The sequence below is a fragment of the Diabrotica virgifera genome, chromosome 5 (assembly GCF_917563875.1).
Source record: "Diabrotica virgifera virgifera chromosome 5, PGI_DIABVI_V3a".
NCBI lineage: Eukaryota > Metazoa > Arthropoda > Insecta > Coleoptera > Chrysomelidae > Diabrotica > Diabrotica virgifera.
The window spans coordinates 259,811,870-259,830,427 of NC_065447.1; the positions used below are offsets into that span (position 1 = coordinate 259,811,870).

The 18,558-nt window shown below is 33.1% G+C and overlaps 2 protein-coding genes across 2 annotated transcripts; both read right to left on the reverse strand.

The window, feature by feature from the left end:
• Nucleotides 1–399: 399 nt before the first annotated feature.
• On the reverse strand, nucleotides 400–2,588 carry LOC114329041 (uncharacterized). Its single transcript, XM_028278053.2, has 4 exons — nucleotides 2,337–2,588; nucleotides 1,475–1,514; nucleotides 1,084–1,165; nucleotides 400–608 (listed from the first exon to the last, which is right to left on the reverse strand). Exons 1-4 carry the CDS (start codon nucleotides 2,374–2,376, stop codon nucleotides 447–449), a joined length of 324 nt encoding a protein of 107 aa, XP_028133854.1. The 5' UTR covers nucleotides 2,377–2,588; the 3' UTR covers nucleotides 400–446.
• Nucleotides 2,589–9,240: 6,652 nt separating this feature from the next.
• On the reverse strand, nucleotides 9,241–14,310 carry LOC114329040 (uncharacterized). Its single transcript, XM_028278052.2, has 4 exons — nucleotides 14,111–14,310; nucleotides 13,266–13,320; nucleotides 9,630–9,705; nucleotides 9,241–9,440 (listed from the first exon to the last, which is right to left on the reverse strand). The coding sequence occupies exons 1-4, from the start codon at nucleotides 14,148–14,150 to the stop codon at nucleotides 9,267–9,269; spliced, it is 345 nt and encodes a 114-aa protein (XP_028133853.1). The 5' UTR covers nucleotides 14,151–14,310; the 3' UTR covers nucleotides 9,241–9,266.
• Between the last annotated feature and the right edge of the window lie 4,248 nt (nucleotides 14,311–18,558).

Genomic DNA, 18,558 nt, shown 5'->3' on the forward strand with positions numbered 1-18,558 from the left:
AATAAGAATGCCTAGATGGATGTGTGAGTAAAAAAAGAGGATAAAATTAGGAAGAAGTATATTAGAGGAAATCTAAAAGCGGCACCAATTGATCTCAAAATGAGGAAGAATTGGTTAAGATGGTTTGATCATGTTTAACGCCAAAACGTAAAGAACTGCCGAACTGTGGGTTCCTGGAAAAAGTAGAAAAGGAAGACTAAAGAAGGCATGGGGGAGACACTTAGCAGGACATGTCAGTAAAAGGGATTGATGTTGATATGACCTCAGATAGAAGCTTATGGAAAAATGCAGTTAGGGGTCCAACCCCACATAGGGATATTGGCAGAGAAAGTGATGATAGTGATTGTCAATTTTTGTGAAGGATTATTAGTGATAAAATAAAGTAATAAAACACCAATATTATCTGTAATATATATTAAATTCTTTAAAACATTACAATATATTGTTTACCAACAGTATTTAATATTCTGGCATGCTTCATGTACTTCCAAATTGGTTGAATTGAATACTCCGTTTATGATCTCGCCTATATAGGCTTCGCAGCTAACGAAGAAAATCCAATCCGTGGGCAAAGTACATTCTTGGAATATAACGTCTCTTATTTCTTCCTAAAAAGAAAAAACAATGAAGACTAGAGTCAAATAATATGTATGTATGTATATATGTATATGGGCTTAAGCCAAAATTGATTTGAATGGAAAAGTTTGCTTTGCCTTCTTCATTTCAGCACCATAACTATTTAAACTGCTCCAATCTTGCTTGTGGTACTCCAGTTTCAAGCCCAGCTCAGGATCATCCTTCTGCGCCTTCTGATGGTACTGATGAACATTGCTTCCTTACATGAGGAGGCATGGGAAATAGGTAACTACATTTTGAAAGAATACACAAATGGATTATGGTTTCTCTTGATTTGCTCAGTAATGATTTTAGAGCAAAGCATGGGTCATGCGGGCAAGATGTCTTCCGTTAAATATAATTATTATCTACTTATTCAGATCGTAGAAAAGTGTCACAATAGAGTTATATATAGTTATAAAAAAACAGTGATAACGGCTTAATTTGTCAAGGGGTAGTATTACTTACGATTGAAAGATTGTGTTTTTGCAGCAATCTAACTTGATTTCCAACACCTGTACAAAACAGGCAATCCGATATACTTCCTAGACTGCAACACAAAATACACAATTTCATTATTAATACACAATCAGCAAGTAGCTATTATTTAACATTATTTTCTGTGAGTAAATATCAAAATACAACAAAATCATTTGAACGCATATAAAAACACAACGAAAAATAAAAAATAGCCAACCAAAGTATGTAAAAGATTACGAAGAATATACAAAAAAAAATAGAAAGCAATGACAGACAACGTAAACTATACAAAAGGGCAAATATTTAGCTAGAAATATAGATAGATTGATAGATATTAGAAGTTGTATTCAGATGGTACAAAATCATAATTTTTACTTACCCCTGTTCCTTGGGAAAAGAAATAGCAGCAAACGCTATTCCTAAAAATAAGAAAAAAAAATTATTCAATAAACAATTGTGAAATAAAACCGTGCGTGACACTTAAGTAGTGTCGACAGAAGTGACTAATTGTTTTCGCGCGTTATGCTATATGTGTTAATGAAATTTTATGTCCGCTTATTACTAAATTGACAATTAGGCCTGGATCCCGCGTACCAAAAAAAATTTGATTAATAGCAAGCTTAAAATGTGCTAATAGCTTAACGGTGTCTAATCGGACAAACTTTGATGTACGGGAACACTGGAACAGGGAAAGTTTTAATTGTGGAACAGTTTAAAAATTTGGAATGTCAGATTACGAAAATGTCCAATGTATTTTGTCGGACAGAACATTCAATTGGTTTGTTACCCTTTCATTAAACTCTCATGCAAAAATCAGACTGCTATTACTAACCAACATGATTCCTGTTATTTGACATGTTCTTCGTGTTCCACTTATTAAAATACCCAGTTGGTGATAAACACCAGTTTGAGTTTTTCATGAGAGTTTAATGAAATGGTAAAAAATAAATTGGAAGTTCTGTCCGACAAAATACATGGAACGTTTTCGTAGTCTGACGTTCCAAATTTTTAACTTGTTCCGCAATTAAAACTTCCCCTGTTCCAGTGTTCCCATCCATCAAAGTATGTCCGACTAGATACCGTTAACCTATTAACAAATTTTCAGTTTGCTATTTTGCTAATAATCATATTTTTTTGGTACACGGGATCCAGGTCAAAATATTCTAACTTTAGAATTTCTAAATTGAAAATTTATAAATTATTATTAATATAATCTTATAAAATAAATAACTTTTACTCACCCACAAAGCAAAAAATAGATAGAACAGATAAATACTTCATTTTATATAATAAATTTATAGCAATAATTGCCAAAATTTCGTCCTAAGGTTTGCGCTAGAACTAAAAAAAACTCAAAAAATTCTTAAATACTGATTAGAAGATAAACGAATAAAAAGAAATATATTTTAGATATCATTTATCTTTAAAGTATCAAATATACTTGACTGTAATTTTATCTATGTATTGCACGTAAGCTGTATTGTAAGTAAGTATCTATAAAGTGGTATATATTATGGTTAGTGATCGAAATTTTATTTCTGGTAGTTAAAAATTATCGATATTTGAACACTAATTATAATATCTACCAACATTTTCTTTGGATTAATCGGTACCTTCGTCTTCTTTCTCTTTTCCTTTGTCTTTTTTGGTGCCACCTCTCGACGAATGTTGTTGTTTTTGGTGTTGCTGCGCTGAATAGTAGTGCATTAGGGGAAACACTTTAGGCACAAAGATGTAAAGAGAACACTGATATGGCAGTGTTACCAAACAATTCACGAATGTTTCTGAACCATAAGATCCTTTGTCGTCTCTTTGTTGATCTTTTTACCTCTCAGGTGTCGGTTATGTGCTAAAGTAGTTTATAGGTCACTTTCCTCACAGCATAATCAAAATCCCAAAATATGGTAACAATCTCATTTGGATGTCAAATATTTTTTGATTACATGATGTCTGTATGAGAGTTAATCCTTGCTCATTTTAATAATTTCGTAAACCAAATTTATACGATGTCTATCATATCCTCGACCCAGGTGGAATCTTAGAAAAGCAAACTGGAAGAAATTCTCTGAACAACTAGACCGGACCTTGAGCTGGGTCCCTCCAACCAGCAAACATTATGAGAGGTTTGTGGGCGCAGTAATAAGCACTGCCAAGAAAACCATCCCTAGGGGGTATCGCAAAGAATATGTGCCTGGATGGACTGAAACATGTGAAGACTTATACACGAAGTTTCTCGAAAGTGGTGACCGAGAAATAGCCGATGAGCTTTTACACAACATCGATACAGCTAGACGCCAAAAATGGATAAAGACTGTCGAAAACCTTGACTTCAAAAAATCAAGCCGGCAGGCATGGTCCTTGTTGCGGAAAATTGGAGGAGCTAACCAGCTGGAATCCAGAGAGTCTAAAATGTCTCCTAACAAGGTTGCCTCCCATATAGTATCTCTATCCAGAGCTCCACGAGATCGAACACATACTACCAACGTGAAAAGAGACTTAAGGGCATTAAAACAAATGAACAGAACGAACTCCGAATATTCAGCAAGAATACTTATTTCTGAAATCACACATGCGCTGAAAGAAATGAAATCAGGTAAAGCACCTGGGTTTGATGGTATCCATCCAGAGTTCTTGATACACAGTGGTGCATACACGAAACAGTGGCTTGCAATGTTCTTTAATGATATACTTCAGTCAGGTAACATTCCTTTCTCACTTAAACGAACAAAGATAATTGCAATTCCGAAACCGGGCAAATCAAACGATAAGCCAGAAAACTACCGCCCCATAGCTCTACTCAGCATGGTATATAAACTATTAGAAAAGCTTCTCCTCAACAGAATTAGTCACAGGATACTAGAAAATGTCCCCATTGAACAAGCTGGCTTCCGCCCTCATCGAAGCTGTACGGACCAAGTGCTGTCATTAACAACTTTTATAGAAGCTAGTTTTCAAAAGAAACAAAAGACAGCAACAGCATTTATAGATCTAACAGCAGCATATGATACTGTTTGGAGACAGGGATTAATATATAAACTGGCCCGCATTATCCCCTGCAGAAAGATAATTAACCTCATTGACAACATGCTGACCAACAGAGCCTTCCAGGTTATAATGGGAAAGGAGACGAGTAGACAGATGAAACTTAACAATGGTCTTCCACAGGGTTCTGTCCTTGCCCCTTTACTTTTCAGCCTCTATATTGCTGACATGCCTGAAACCGAATCTCGGAAGTTTGGATATGCTGACGACTGGACCCTTGCAACAAGCCACCAATCTTTAGAAACTACAGAAATCACTCTCACGAATGACTTATCCATCCTCAGCGAATACCTTAAGAAATGGAGACTACAGCCAAGTACTACAAAAACTGAAGTATCAGCTTTTCATCTAAACAACAAGTTGGCAAACAGAGAATTGCGAGTGTATTTTAATAACAAGCTGTTAAAACACAATAAATACCCGAAATACCTTGGGGTTACTCTAGACAGAACGCTCACATTCAGAGAACACCTGACGAAAACAGCAGCAAAATTGAAAACACGCAACAATATAATACAGAAACTCTGCGGCACTACATGGGGGTCCACAGCATCAACATTAAGATCCTCTGCTCTTGGCCTGATATATCCGGTGGCAGAATACTGTGCTCCAGTGTGGCTAAATAGCAGGCATACCCACCTGGTCGACACCCAACTAAACCGTACTATGCGTATGATAACAGGCACAATTAAGCCCACCCCTACAATGTGGCTACCTACCCTTAGTAATATAGCACCACCCAACCTACGCCGCGAACATGCATTGGTTAAAGAATATAACAAAATAATGGACAGTCGCCAGCTTCTAGTCCACAACGACATCCCCGATATTCTTGGAAACCGTCTCCGATCCAGGTTACCCCCTCTACAATCTGCTCAAGCGCTGCAGCAATCCAACTTTGACTTAAATACCCGATGGAGAGAAGATTGGGAAAGTAGGACAGATCCGCATTACCATAGTCTACCGGACATCATAGGGAAACCTGGCGAATTTGAACGTCCCCGTAAGATTTGGGCAGCCCTTAATCGAATTCGAACAAACTGTGGAAGATGCGCCGACTCCCTCCACAGATGGGGTAAACTCCCCTCGCCTTCTTGTGACTGCGGCGCTGCAAGACAGACGATCAGTCACATTGTTCAGGACTGCCCACGCAGAGCATACACAGGCGACCCTATAGACTTTGTAATGGCAACCGAAGGGTCAATCGAATATATAAAAAAATTGGACATCTGTTTGTGATGCATTGTATAATGCATAAATCTAACTATATTCTGTGATATACTTAAGCCATACGCTAAATAAAAAATAAAATACGATGTCTAGAAAAGTATACTCTAAGAATATACTTATTTATATATAGACATATACCAAAAATCAGTTTCAGATCCCCTTGTTTTATTTTATTCTTCTTCTTATTGCGGCGTTTTTTTTTTTTGAAGGTTAATGATCCAATTGGCAATTGTAGCTTTGAAAACTCCTGCGTGAAACATTTCTGCACATGAAACGTCAAACCATCTCCTCAGGTATTTCAGCCACGAATTCCTATTTCCGATATGATTTGGAGTAGTTCATATCTTTCACCTCTCCATAAATGATCCAAGTATTTTATTTTCCTCACTTTAATTATATTTAGTAATTCCCTTGTTTACTCATGGGTCGAAGTACCTTATTATTGATAAATATTTATACCCATGGTCAGTATCTATCTGTAATAGTGTCAAATTCATCTATTCTGTGTCTGTTTCAGAGTCCATTGTCCAACTTTAACAGCCATACACCAAGACAGACGAAATCGTAACATCAATATCTCAATATAGCTTAATATCGTTACCTCAATATACAGGATGTCCAGAAACTCTACCGACAAACGAAGACAGGAGATTCCTTAGGTAATTTTAAGACAATTTAACAAAATTCACCCAGTCCGAAACTGCTTCCTAAGGGAGCTAGAGTTCTTTGAAGATGGCGTCTTGTAACTAGTTTTTCTTAAATACCTCCAGAACGCTTCTAGTTAGAAAACCAAAAATTTTTACGCATGGTTATCTTCCACAGATAAATCGACTACATCCATTGCGAATTTATAGTACCGGTCATAGGCGTCCGTTTTGGGTAGGGCAACGGTTATTTTATCGCATAACTTTTTTATCTTTACATTTTAAGCACCTTTCACTTGAATTTTATGCCCTAATGCGTATTTATGACCTCTCATCAGGTGACCTAAATACTCGAGTTTTATTCGTTTTATCGTTAACAAAATTTCTGGGTCTCTTCCTATCCTTCATATTACTTCAAGGTTTTTGATTCTTTCAACCCAACTTATCTTCAGCATTCGACGGTAGCACCACATCTCGAAACTTTCAATATTTTTTATGTTGTTCTGTTTGAGAATCCAGGTCTCTACACCGTATAATAGCGTGTTAAATACGTAATCTCTAAGCATTCTTAATCGTAGAGGGATGCTTATATCTCTGTTTCAGAAGAATTTTCTCATATTTATGAAGGTGGCCCTGGCAATTTCGATGCGTCTTTTTATTTCACTGTTTTGGTCTCCACTTTCATTTATTAAAGTTTCCAAATATTTGTAACTTGATACTTTTTCAATTTGAATGCCGTTTTTACTAATATGTGCTGGTTGTGTCATGATTTTACAGAAGACCATACACATACTTGGTTTTTTTGGTAGTAATGCTTATGTTATATGTAATTTTTGCAAGCAATATTTATGTTTGTAAGTAATCGTTGTAATTCTTCTACTGTTCTTGCAACTAGTACAGTGTCGTCCGCGTATCGAATATTATTTACAACCTCTCCATTGATTACGATTCCTTCGTTTGCTTGCAAAAGGCTTCATGGCAGATGCTTTCACTATATACATTAAATAGCAGTGATGACAAAATGCATCCCTGTCGTACTCCTCTACGTATTTCTATTGCTTTTGATATCTCAATATCTTTTCATATAATTGTGTTAAAATCTTGTTGATGCAAGATCGTGTAATTCGAAATCCTGCTCGTTCTTCTACCTTACGTCAATCATTACCGTTTTCGACTAAAGTTTTCATAACTTTTTCCTATATTCTAATGAGATTGCTGGTAACTGAGCTGCAGCGGTAGTTTCTGCAGTCTGCCTTGTCCTTATTGATAGGTGTAATCCATCCTATTTTCCAGCTTTCAGATGTATTATCTCCGTATAGGTATCTGTTAAATAGTTTTGTCAACATAATAAAAAGCATTGGTGTGGCATTTTTCAAAAGCTCAGTAGGCTTTCCCACTAGTTCATAGACTTTTATTTTTCATGGTTTTTATTATAAGCTTGGCAGTTCGTCTCTGATATTAGTTTCTCATATTACATACATACATACATAATCGATTGCCTCTTTTACCATTAGGTGTCGAGGATTCCTCCTTTATATAATACTCTCTGCAAATTTACGCCACTTCTTCCTATCTGCTGCTAAAACTTTTGATTCTTGCCACAATGTTCCTCTTTTCTTAAGTATTTCGTTTACACTAGTGTTCCAGCTTTTCCTTGGTCTGCCTCTCGTGCTTTTATCCACTGCTTTGGCCTCCCATGTCATTTTCACTTGCATGTCACTACTCATTCTTATCATGTGTCCAGCCCATTTTAACTTCTTTTCTTCAACTTTTTCGTTGAGCGATTTTAACCCTAATTCATGTCTTATATCTTCGTTCCTTCTTTTGTCTAATCTTCTTGCTCCCACCACTTTTCTTAAGTATCTCATTTCTGTAGCTTGTAATTTTTTTCTTTGTATGTCATTAAGTACCCAGTTTTCTGTCCCATATATTGTAATTGGCATATATATACGGTTTTATATACTGTCATTTTGGTTTTTCTCGATATTTCTTTTTTGTTTAGGAAATCTTTATACAGTGAATAATAAGTTCTCGTTGCCAATTTTATTCTCTTTCCAATTATATCTTTTGTGTACCTTTGTTGTTTAACATTACTCCCAAATACTTAAAGAGGTATACTTGCTCGATTTTTTGCCCTTCGGTTTCAATATTTACAGTTGCTTCTTTGTTGGCTATTGTCATTACTTTAGTTTTCTCCGTATTTATTATTAATTTGTTGTTTTTAAGTTCTTCAGCCCAGATTCTTATGTTATCTGCGAGAGCCTCTTCAGTTCTTGCAACTAATACAATGTCATCAGCAAATGCACAGGCTTCAATTTTTATTTGCTGCAAATTTCTAAACCCCACAGTGCATTTTTTAAGTTTTTTTCCAACACTTTTTAATAACTTCATCCATAACAGAAATAAATAAGAGTGGGCTCAGTACTCCACCTTGTCTAACCCCGTCTTTTTTCGGGGTGTTTGTCAAAATTCGCCTGAGATTAAGTTACTTGTTCTGACCTGGTTTTTTGTGTTGACATACAAACGCTTTATTACACTTACAAGTTCTTGATCTACTTCCTTGTTTATCAGGCTTTGCCATATTCCTTTTCTATTGACCATGTCAAACACATGTATTAACAAATTTCATATGTTCATAACATATCATTTCTCATAGTTTCTCATATTAACAAATTTCAAATTGTTATTTTTCCAGGGCACTAACTGTTGATTTTTTAGGAAAATACAACAATATGTTTTCCTAAATTTTAATGTAATAGTGACAGTAACTAAATAGACACCTACAATAGATTCAATACAGACATTTTATCCTTCAATATTTGGTAGTACCTCTGATCTCAGGTTTCATTTTTCTTTTGTTGCTCCATTAGGCTCCTTTGCGGTTTTGTAGGAATCTTGAACTATCTGTGTTATTTTATATTTGCCCTCTCTGCTTTATCATTGCTGTCTTTAACTTTGACAATTTTCTGAACACCCAGTGTTTGGCTTGGTATTGACAGTTTAAGCCTATGTTATATTTTATGACTCCTAGTTTGTACATTCTTGAGTATGACTTTTGTTTCAAGTCGAAAGGGAAAATAGTGAACTTTCAAGAATGGGATGTGATGGGGCCCAAAAATTGTGGAAAATATTTTTGCGGTGCATCGCTCTCATTACCTTTGAGAAAAAATATTGAAATTTATTTATTTTTCTCTTTTCTTGGTTAGTGCGGTTAATTAAAAAAATACGCTTTGTACTACAAACAAAATTTAATTATTAGTTTTTCTTAGAAGTACACTGTTTCATATCTAAGCACATTTCTGCGACCGTTTTATCATCATCTTCAGCATAAACAAAATCAACATCGTCCTCATAAGATTGCAAGCAAATTTCTTTCAGATCGGGTAAGAAGAGATTACATACATGGTCTTTTTCTTGTTTAATGTCGTTCTGAAAATAAAAATATTATTAGCCTTTTTTCCGAAAACAGAATAGTCATAATATAAGGACAAAAGTATTAAATTAAACATTAAAAATAAATGTTTTTTTAAGTAAAATTAACAACAGGGACAAGCATTTTTTTGTGAAAGACAAAAAAATAGTTTTATAAAAAAAAACAGAATAAAATTAAATTTCTACCTTGCTAAAGCCTCTATTCTTGTAACCTTTGACAAAATTCACAACCAGAAGGCAAACTTCACAGCTTGGCTCATCTCTAAATAAATAAAAAAAAAGTTATAGTACCTACTTCAGCTTTTTAATAATGTAATAATTGAAAACGATCTTTTTTATGTAAATTCTAATGATTATTTCATTCATAGGAGATTTTGACCAATAGAAAGCTATAGAAATAAAAATTAAACTGATTATTTCTTGATGATTTTAACTTCCAATCGTATAGTAAGATATTTGATCACGTGTTAATTCTGTCCAATCAGATTAAAATTATACTGAGAATTATCTACTGCAGAAAATTACCGATATAATTTTTTTAATTAGATTGTTTCTATTTAATGGCAACCAGTTTCCTAGTTTTGACAACTTTCACATTTAGGAAAATACCCATAATATACGTATTAAAAAATAATCTTACGAATATCACACGACAGTAGGAATAAATAAGAAAATAATGCTTAATTTTTAATCAAATTTGTTGTCATTTGGGCAATAGCCACTCGAGCCCTGCGGGCTCTCGTGTCTATTGCCAGACAACAAATTTTCGAAAAACTGTAGCATTATTTTCATTTTATTCTCACTCTCTTGTGATATTAACCCGATTATTTTTTAATGATTTTAACTTCCAATCTTATAGTAAGATATTTGATCACGTGTTTAATTCTGTCCAATCAGATTAAAATTATACTGAGAATTATAAAAGAATACTTTACTTAGCAACAATTCAATTTGGAAGCAATTCCAAGAATTTTGTGATGAAAGGGGTTCCAAACTGGAACAAGATACTACTGTCCAAAATTGGCCCTAATTTTAAAAGACTGGGCATTCAATATGAAAATGTGTAATGGTGAAGACTATAAAGAAGCAGTGATTAAAACAATGTGGAACCAAACCGCCAAACTTATTCAAGATTTATATTATAACGAATTTACCCGAGTCATAGACCCCTTTATAGAGTTGGAATTTAAATCCTCGCGAGATGCTAGAAACACAAAGCGCAAAATTTTACAAAAGGAACCAGAAAAAAGGTAACTAAGTTCTGCAACGTTACCGAAACAAGAAATAATACAGAATATAAAATGCTATTCTGAAGACCCACCTTGTGAATTGCAAAAGAAATTTTACCACATTGCTTCATATGAATTATCTTGGCGCGGAGGAGAAATCTGTCAATGTTTAGTGCAATATTTTAAAGATGAATTGGACAATGCGGGTCACGTTACTGGAAGAATTAAGTAAAATCCGATTTTCTCAAAAACAGCACAAGGTGGATCACAAAGGTGTGCTAGTAGTAAATGGTTAATTCCAAATATTGAAAATCTTGATATATGTCCTGTTCGATTGCTGAAAAAATTGCTGAGTAAGCGGAACGCAAATATTAAAACTGGCAGACTTTTTAACTGTAAATCTTGCTTGAAAAACACCGGGTTCTACAGAATAATACAAAAATATGTCGCTTGGTATAAATACAATGTCGAAGTGGATGAAAGAGTCAGCTGAAAAAATAGTAATATATACTAAAAAAATTAAAATAACAAATCATTCTGCACGGTCAACTGCAGTTCCCCATCTTGCCAAAAAAGATGTTAATGAACAAGAAATTATAAAAATCACAGGCCATAATTCATCAAGATCATTAAAACCGTACCTTCAACTGGATAATAAACATCATTTAAATATAATTAATAATTTAAGAGAAGAACGGGAAGTTTCAATTCTTAACACAACAGAGCAGTCCAATATTGCAAAGTCCACTGATCGTGGACAAAATCTTTTTAATAATTGTGTTTTTCATGTTCAAAACTTTCATTCATTTTGATTTTTATATACGTTCTTAGTTCTCTTGTCATGTTCTGTTGTCTTTTGTAATATTATACTTAATACAATAAAATTTATGTTACTAAAACTTAATTTTTGTATGTGTGTATTAAAAAATAATCTTACGAATATCACACGACAGTAAGAATAAATAAGAAAATATTGCTCCATTTTTACTCAAATTTGTCAACAAATTTTCGAAAAACTGTCGCATTATTTTCAATAGTAATACCACTAGTGATTCAATTTTCGCGATAAGTCTGTCGATTTACTTCTAAACGAAACTGAGTTGCTTGAAAACACCACGACTCCGTAGGACGAGTGGTGTTTTCTTTAAGCAACTCAGTTGAGTTTAGAAATAAAAGACAGACATAAGATAAATTAAATCATTAATAGTGGTATTTTATTAGACTATTTCACGAACAAAGTGATAGGTCAAAAATTCAGTAGAATGAGAGGAAGGAATTTAATAATAACCCAAATCTACCCATTTTTTGAATAATTCAAAATTAGTCATAATCATGAAATATTTATTATAACTATAAATAATTTTTTATAATTATTTTTTACCTATAACAATAAATAGTTGAAGGACCAGTATTTTAGAATGAATGCTAGTCTTTCGTTGTTATTTTCTGCATCTAATTTGTAGTTGCGATCCACACAGAACATCATAAATTGTCTCCATATATAAGATTTAGATTTTCTTGTGTTACTCGGTATATTTTATTCAATGTTTTGGTTTATAACTTCGTTTGAAGTACCACCGAAACGACTCATTTTGACGTATACAGCTACAATAATTTTTTTGGCAAACGTCAAACTTTGCTTTGCGATCGGTATCCATGGTTACGTCGTTGAAAACACGAAGCTGATAGACCAATAATAAATGAAAGACAGTTGGTGTTTTCGCGAAAACACAAGCTGTCTTTGGTTTGTGATTGGTCAGATTATGTGAAAATTTAAAGATGAGTGAAATAGTCAATTTATTCTCACTCTTGTGATATTATACCCGATAATTTTTGCCCTTCGTTGCTATGAAAAAATACATTCAGTAACATTAATGACAATTAATGTTTAAAAAATTTTAAAAGTGATGACTTTCAACCGTCAAATATTTATAACATCTGTGTGTTTAATTGTACTAATTTGTACTTACATAAATAAATTTTAAAAAAATTTGGTTTTGAACAGTTTTATTCTTGAAATAATCGCAACAAATTGCACTTGATCTCTAAAATTAATATAGCATTTTTGCCCTGGTAACACTTTGACATAATTTGACTCGCCTTCGGCTCGTGAAATTAAAACTGTCAAAGTGTCACTCGGGAAAAATTCAATAATTTTAGAGCTCTTGTGCAATTACTACTCAAAATTATTCCCAAATTGACTTTAACAAAATTAACTTAATTACATAGCACTTAATGGTTATTTAAATGCTACGTTTGGTATGTACTTTTGTATAGTGCAGGAGTTTGGACACTAAAAGTATCGACCATGAACAGAATTAAAGCATGGGAAATGTGATTTCATAGACGTATGCTGACTATATATGCTGAAGGATATAGAACACTACAAAATTGATCCTTAAAGGCAAAATAGAGGGCCGTAGATGTGTAGAAACAAAATCAAGTTTCTTGGTTAAAAAAAATTCGTGAATGTACTCAGATATCAAGTGCAGGGGACAACTATGCCACATTGCAAAATATCAAGAAACCTTCGCAATGGTGATCGCCAACATCGAATAATTCTGATATGTATGATTATTTCTTCTTTACTTACCTATCTGGTGTTGGAATGTTTTCTGAGTTGAAAAGTGTTGCTGATAGCGCAAGACCTAAAAAAAAACCGATTTACTTTTTCTAAATATATTAATGAAATTTAACTTGAAAAGTCATAACTTTTTAAGTGCCCTGTGTAACATAAAATTGCTTATATTTTATTATCTATTCTTATAAGGAGGAAGTAAACCTGATTTTAGATTTAAAATTATATACAGAGTGATTCATTTAAAACACACATATAGTTGATCTGGTACATAGTTATGGACCCTGTATATTTGTAACTAAATTCAAAGTATGAAGCATGTATGCCATTTACGTTAATAATTTTTTGGTATCTTCTATAACAATTTTCTATAACATAATCTATAACATAAACAATTTTCAATCTTCTATAACATAAAATTGCTTATATTTTATTATCTATTCTTATAAGGAGGAAGTAAACCTGATTTTAGATTTAAAATTATATACAGAGTGATTCATTTAAAACACACATATAGTTGATCTGGTACATAGTTATGGACCCTGTATATTTGTAACTAAATTCAAAGTATGAAGCATGCATGCCATTTACGTTAATAATTGTTTGGTATCTTCTATAACAATAGATAAAGATAAAAAAGATCAAGGCAGGTTTTGTTTATATTTGATTCAGAGTTGGACCACCATCTCCATATAGCTATTTCAGCATCCTCATGCCTCATCGGTGAAGCTCAGAATTCTCAACTCTGATACTAGTCTCAACTCTGAACTCAACAATAGATAACTTTACCCCAAAAGCTGATCAACCTGTAGAAAAAAAATGTGCACAAAACCTATTTATAATCTGAGAACAAAACTTACCAATACACACAAAAAATGTTATAACTGAAACTGTTTTCATCTTGTTTGGAATATTTTTTTTAATCACAGATATTGGGCAATAGGAATATAAAACCACAAAACAAAATACTCGACTCCTTTTTATACGAGTAGACACACTATACTTAAGGCAAGTGCTAATTTAGTACTTATTGATGTGACAATTTGCATATAATAGCATAATTATTGCAGTTACTGGTGAGGGTATTAACATTTAAAATATCTAAGAGACGATTTTAATCTTAACTTTTTTCTTGTTAGGAAAACACTTCACTTATAGATATGGGCAACACAGATATGGACAAGTTCATTAAACGATGAATCTAGACAATGGAATTAGCAACAGTTTCAAGAGATACAGACAGTTATTAATCAAAATTACATTTTAATTTACGTAAATATTTTGCCAGATAGGCGTTATAGTAGTTTAAAAAAAAACAAATTAAGGATGAAAATTTGGTAATAAATAGTTGTGTTTATTATTAAAAAAAATACTTTCATAATTAACCAAAAACATTGTTTATGATCATATTTTCTTACTTGTCCTTCTATCTTTTGTTTTTAAACCAGGAGGAGTAGTTCAAATTTACCGCGCTGTAAATGCTTGTAGTGAATCTGTCTTTTTAATTTACTCCTCCTGGTTTTAAAACAAAGCATAGGTATTCGCCACCTAATTTTTATATCTTAGAGGAGATGTGGACGTTGTCAATTCCTGGAGTTTTGTTATGTTAATCTTTTAAGCTCGTGTTGGTTGTTTCATCTCTTTCGTCCACGGAGGTTCTATAATTTCGGTGTGTCCCTCTATGTGATGCATGTTTATATACTCTTCCATTTCTTACGTCACTAAACAAGTTTGGAAATAGGTTTTTCAGACTGATATTATTTCTCTTCTATTATGGTAGGGGAGCCCAAGCGGGGATTTTTGCAGTTACTCGAGCGCGTCAGATTATCATATGGGGAGAAACGTGGTACCCTGCAAATGTACCTCTGCCATAGATGGGCTCTTAACACAGGGGAGTTCGTTTAGGGAGGCCCGAAAATAAAATCTATCCTTAAAAATACTCGAAATTGTCAGATTAAGATAAGGTAAGTTAAGTACATGCAAAAGAGTGTATATTTAAAAAATCTGACGATTTGAGCGGGGCGTAAGGGAATTGGTGAGTCACAAATTTTCACAAGAAAAAGGCGAATATTTCGCGAATTGAAAGTCAGATCGAAAAACTAAAAACTACACGTTCAATATTTTTCAAAAATCTATCGACAAATACCAAACACGACCCCTCGCAGAGAGGGGTGGGGGTAAATTTTAAATTTTAAATACAAATCCCGCGATATTTAGTAAAATAAACATCAGATCGAAAAACTGCAAAATACACTTATTTAATATTTTTGAAAAATATATCGAATGGTATAAACGCGACCCCCCACGGAGGTGGGGTGGGGGGTTACTTTAAAATCTTAAATGGGAGCCCCCATTTTTTATTGCAAATTTGAATTCTCTGCATAAAAATAAGCAACTTTTATTCCAAACATTTTTTCGAATTATGGATAGATGGCGCTATATTCGGAAAAAACGATTAATGGAAATGGAAAATTAAATTAAAAAATGGCAAGCGCCCGCTAAAATGGAAAATTTTACTTAACTTTTTTGGTTTTAGGACCTAATAATCACAACCCAATAGGTCCCTAAAGCGCTCGAGTGACTGCACATTTAGCATACTTTGCTCCCCTACCATTATCAGTTATCTGCCCGTCTTGATTTATTCATATATTTGTGCGAGGTTTGTATCCTCTTTAATTGCGTAGATATTTGTACGCTCCTCTTATATCGTATTTTCTGTAGATCACCGTTTTCTTTTCTCTATTTGACAGTTTTTATCGGTCCTTAATCTTGCATTTCCCTATGTTTCTATTTTTTCTCTGGTTCTTTTTTTATAGATTTCTTAGGTTCTCGGGAACAATTCTCTTTTTGTTTTTTCATATTTATTATTAATCTTTCTTGCTGCATCAAATATTTTGTTTAAATTATTCTTAATGTCCCTTTCTGTAAAGTCTGCTTTAATTTTGTCTACCTAATTTAATTTGTCACCTTTGTGTAAGTTATGTTACATAGTTCCGTTTAATATATTTTTGTCTAAATTTTTTGCTCCTTTCATTGTTTAATTTTGTCTGTTATATCCAGAGGAATTGTTCCATCATTTGAACACTCTATATTTAACTCATTTTTTGGCCGGTTCTTTTGCTATTATTGTCTCCTCTACTAGGTGTTTGTGTGTAATAAAACATACTCTTGTGTGTTTGTATAAAAAAAGAATGTGTGTGTACTTTGTACGCACGTAAGAAGTTATACTCCTATTATATGATTATATGATTATAAATGAAATTAATCTACTTTTTATTTTTATATTTTATTTAAACATTAAACTAATTTATACTTACTACTTCTCAAACATTTTTAAAAACAGTGCCAAAAATTAAAATAATAAAAGAATAAAACACACACAAACACATTAAACATGTCACAAATGATTTCTGAACATTAATTGTCGGAAAATTTTTTAACTAAATACGTATTTTCTGAAAATAAAATTGTACAATAAATATACTTACAACCATAAAATGTATAAAAAAAATAAAAAAATAAAAGTTTCTTTTGGGATTCGAAGCAACTTACCAGCGCCGCTGGTACTGGCGTTGTATTGGGGTTCACTCGCATTAAACGCTTCGCCACAGAGACAGTGTGTCATTATGTGCGAAGATCGACTAACTAAACGGATTAAACTTTTGACATTTTTGAATTATGTAAATCAAACTATTTTGATTTTGAATTGAAATGATTTAGAATTGAAAAAATACAACAAAACATAGAGTAAGAAAACAATATATTAGGTGAATATTGATAGAAATTTTGATGGTAATCAAATTATATAAATAAAACTATTACATACTATGTATTTTGGTAGGTTCAAATAGGTAGGTACCTATGATACATTTACAATTATTACGTACCTGTTGCTTTAAAAACTATTTAAAAAGTCACTTCAATTATAAACTTTTTTGTTTCTGTCCCCACAACAATAAAACTAATATATTATACATTTGTCTACCTTCATATTGAACAATTATTTATTATTGACAGATCATTTCAACACCCAATCAGAGCCCGTATAACGACTAATGAATTTCGCAATCACTTGCATCGTGCAAAGTGGCTATGTTCAAATATCATAACAAAATTTGATTAACTATTTTTAAAACACTTACCAGTGTAAGATTCTTTAGCTTTGAATAAGCGAGATCGTAGATCGTCCCGGTTGATTGTTGTTATCCACAGTTCTCTACGCCTTCGAGCTAATAGGTTTTTTATCAGTAATTTTGCGGCACTCATACTAGTCACAGTTTGATGGGCTTTCACATTGGCATGTAACAATCATCTCTTCTATGTTAATAAGTCCAAAAATATAATATGAAAACTATTTAAAAAGGCAGTATAACCATTAACTAACTTTTTGTTTGTTGTTTCTCTTCCTACAAATTTTAAAATGCAACAACCATACATAACCCAAACACAGTCCCACAGCTGTGCCACAGCTGCCATATTGGATAATTTTTGTCATGTCATTTGAACATCCAATCAGAACAAAGTTTTAATGCGACTGCGCCGGGATCAAAGGTTTTAATCCTATTAAAATTCACCCTCATATCGCGCGTAAAGAAGTATAACTTCAAAAATAAACGCGGTTAAAATAAATATTTCTTAACCCTAAACAAAGCTGCTTCAGTTCGTTTATCTCGTCAATATTTTTAGTATTTTCATCCACTTCATCCTTCAATTTCAGTTTTGTCAAAATGTAACGATATAAGACAAGTAACAAGAAATATAGGTAGCAGTAAAGACTGCGAGAGACGGTTCCTGTCTCGGTAGGAAGATGATCAGTGGGATGACTACGAAAACTATGGAACGGCAACTTTCTGGTTAGTGAATGAGGTACAAATACATATATGTTCAATAAATGATTTAAAAATTTTCTAAATCGCAAATTTTCTACACATTTCGGTACTCTAAAATGTTGATGAGAGCGTAAACGATTTTTGAAGTTAGTGAAAGCGACGAATAAATAATTTTACAACCAAATTTGAATTTTGACAGTCTAAATTTTGGCGGGAGCGCCAGACGGAATTTTTAAACGTTTGGCGAATACGCAGGATCAAGTAAGTATGCGTATAATAGGTCGGGCCGAAAAAGGGCAAAAAAAATTTTTTTGGGAAATTTCAAACGGGCTAGTAAAAAAAAGTTGTGTATGGTAGTCCTAATACTGTGTACCAAACATAGGCCGAATTAAAATATTTTTGACCGGGCCCCCGGGGGCCTAAAAAAATTTATGTTTTTTGCTTTATTTTTAGGGCGGGCTAGTGTCCAAAATATTAAT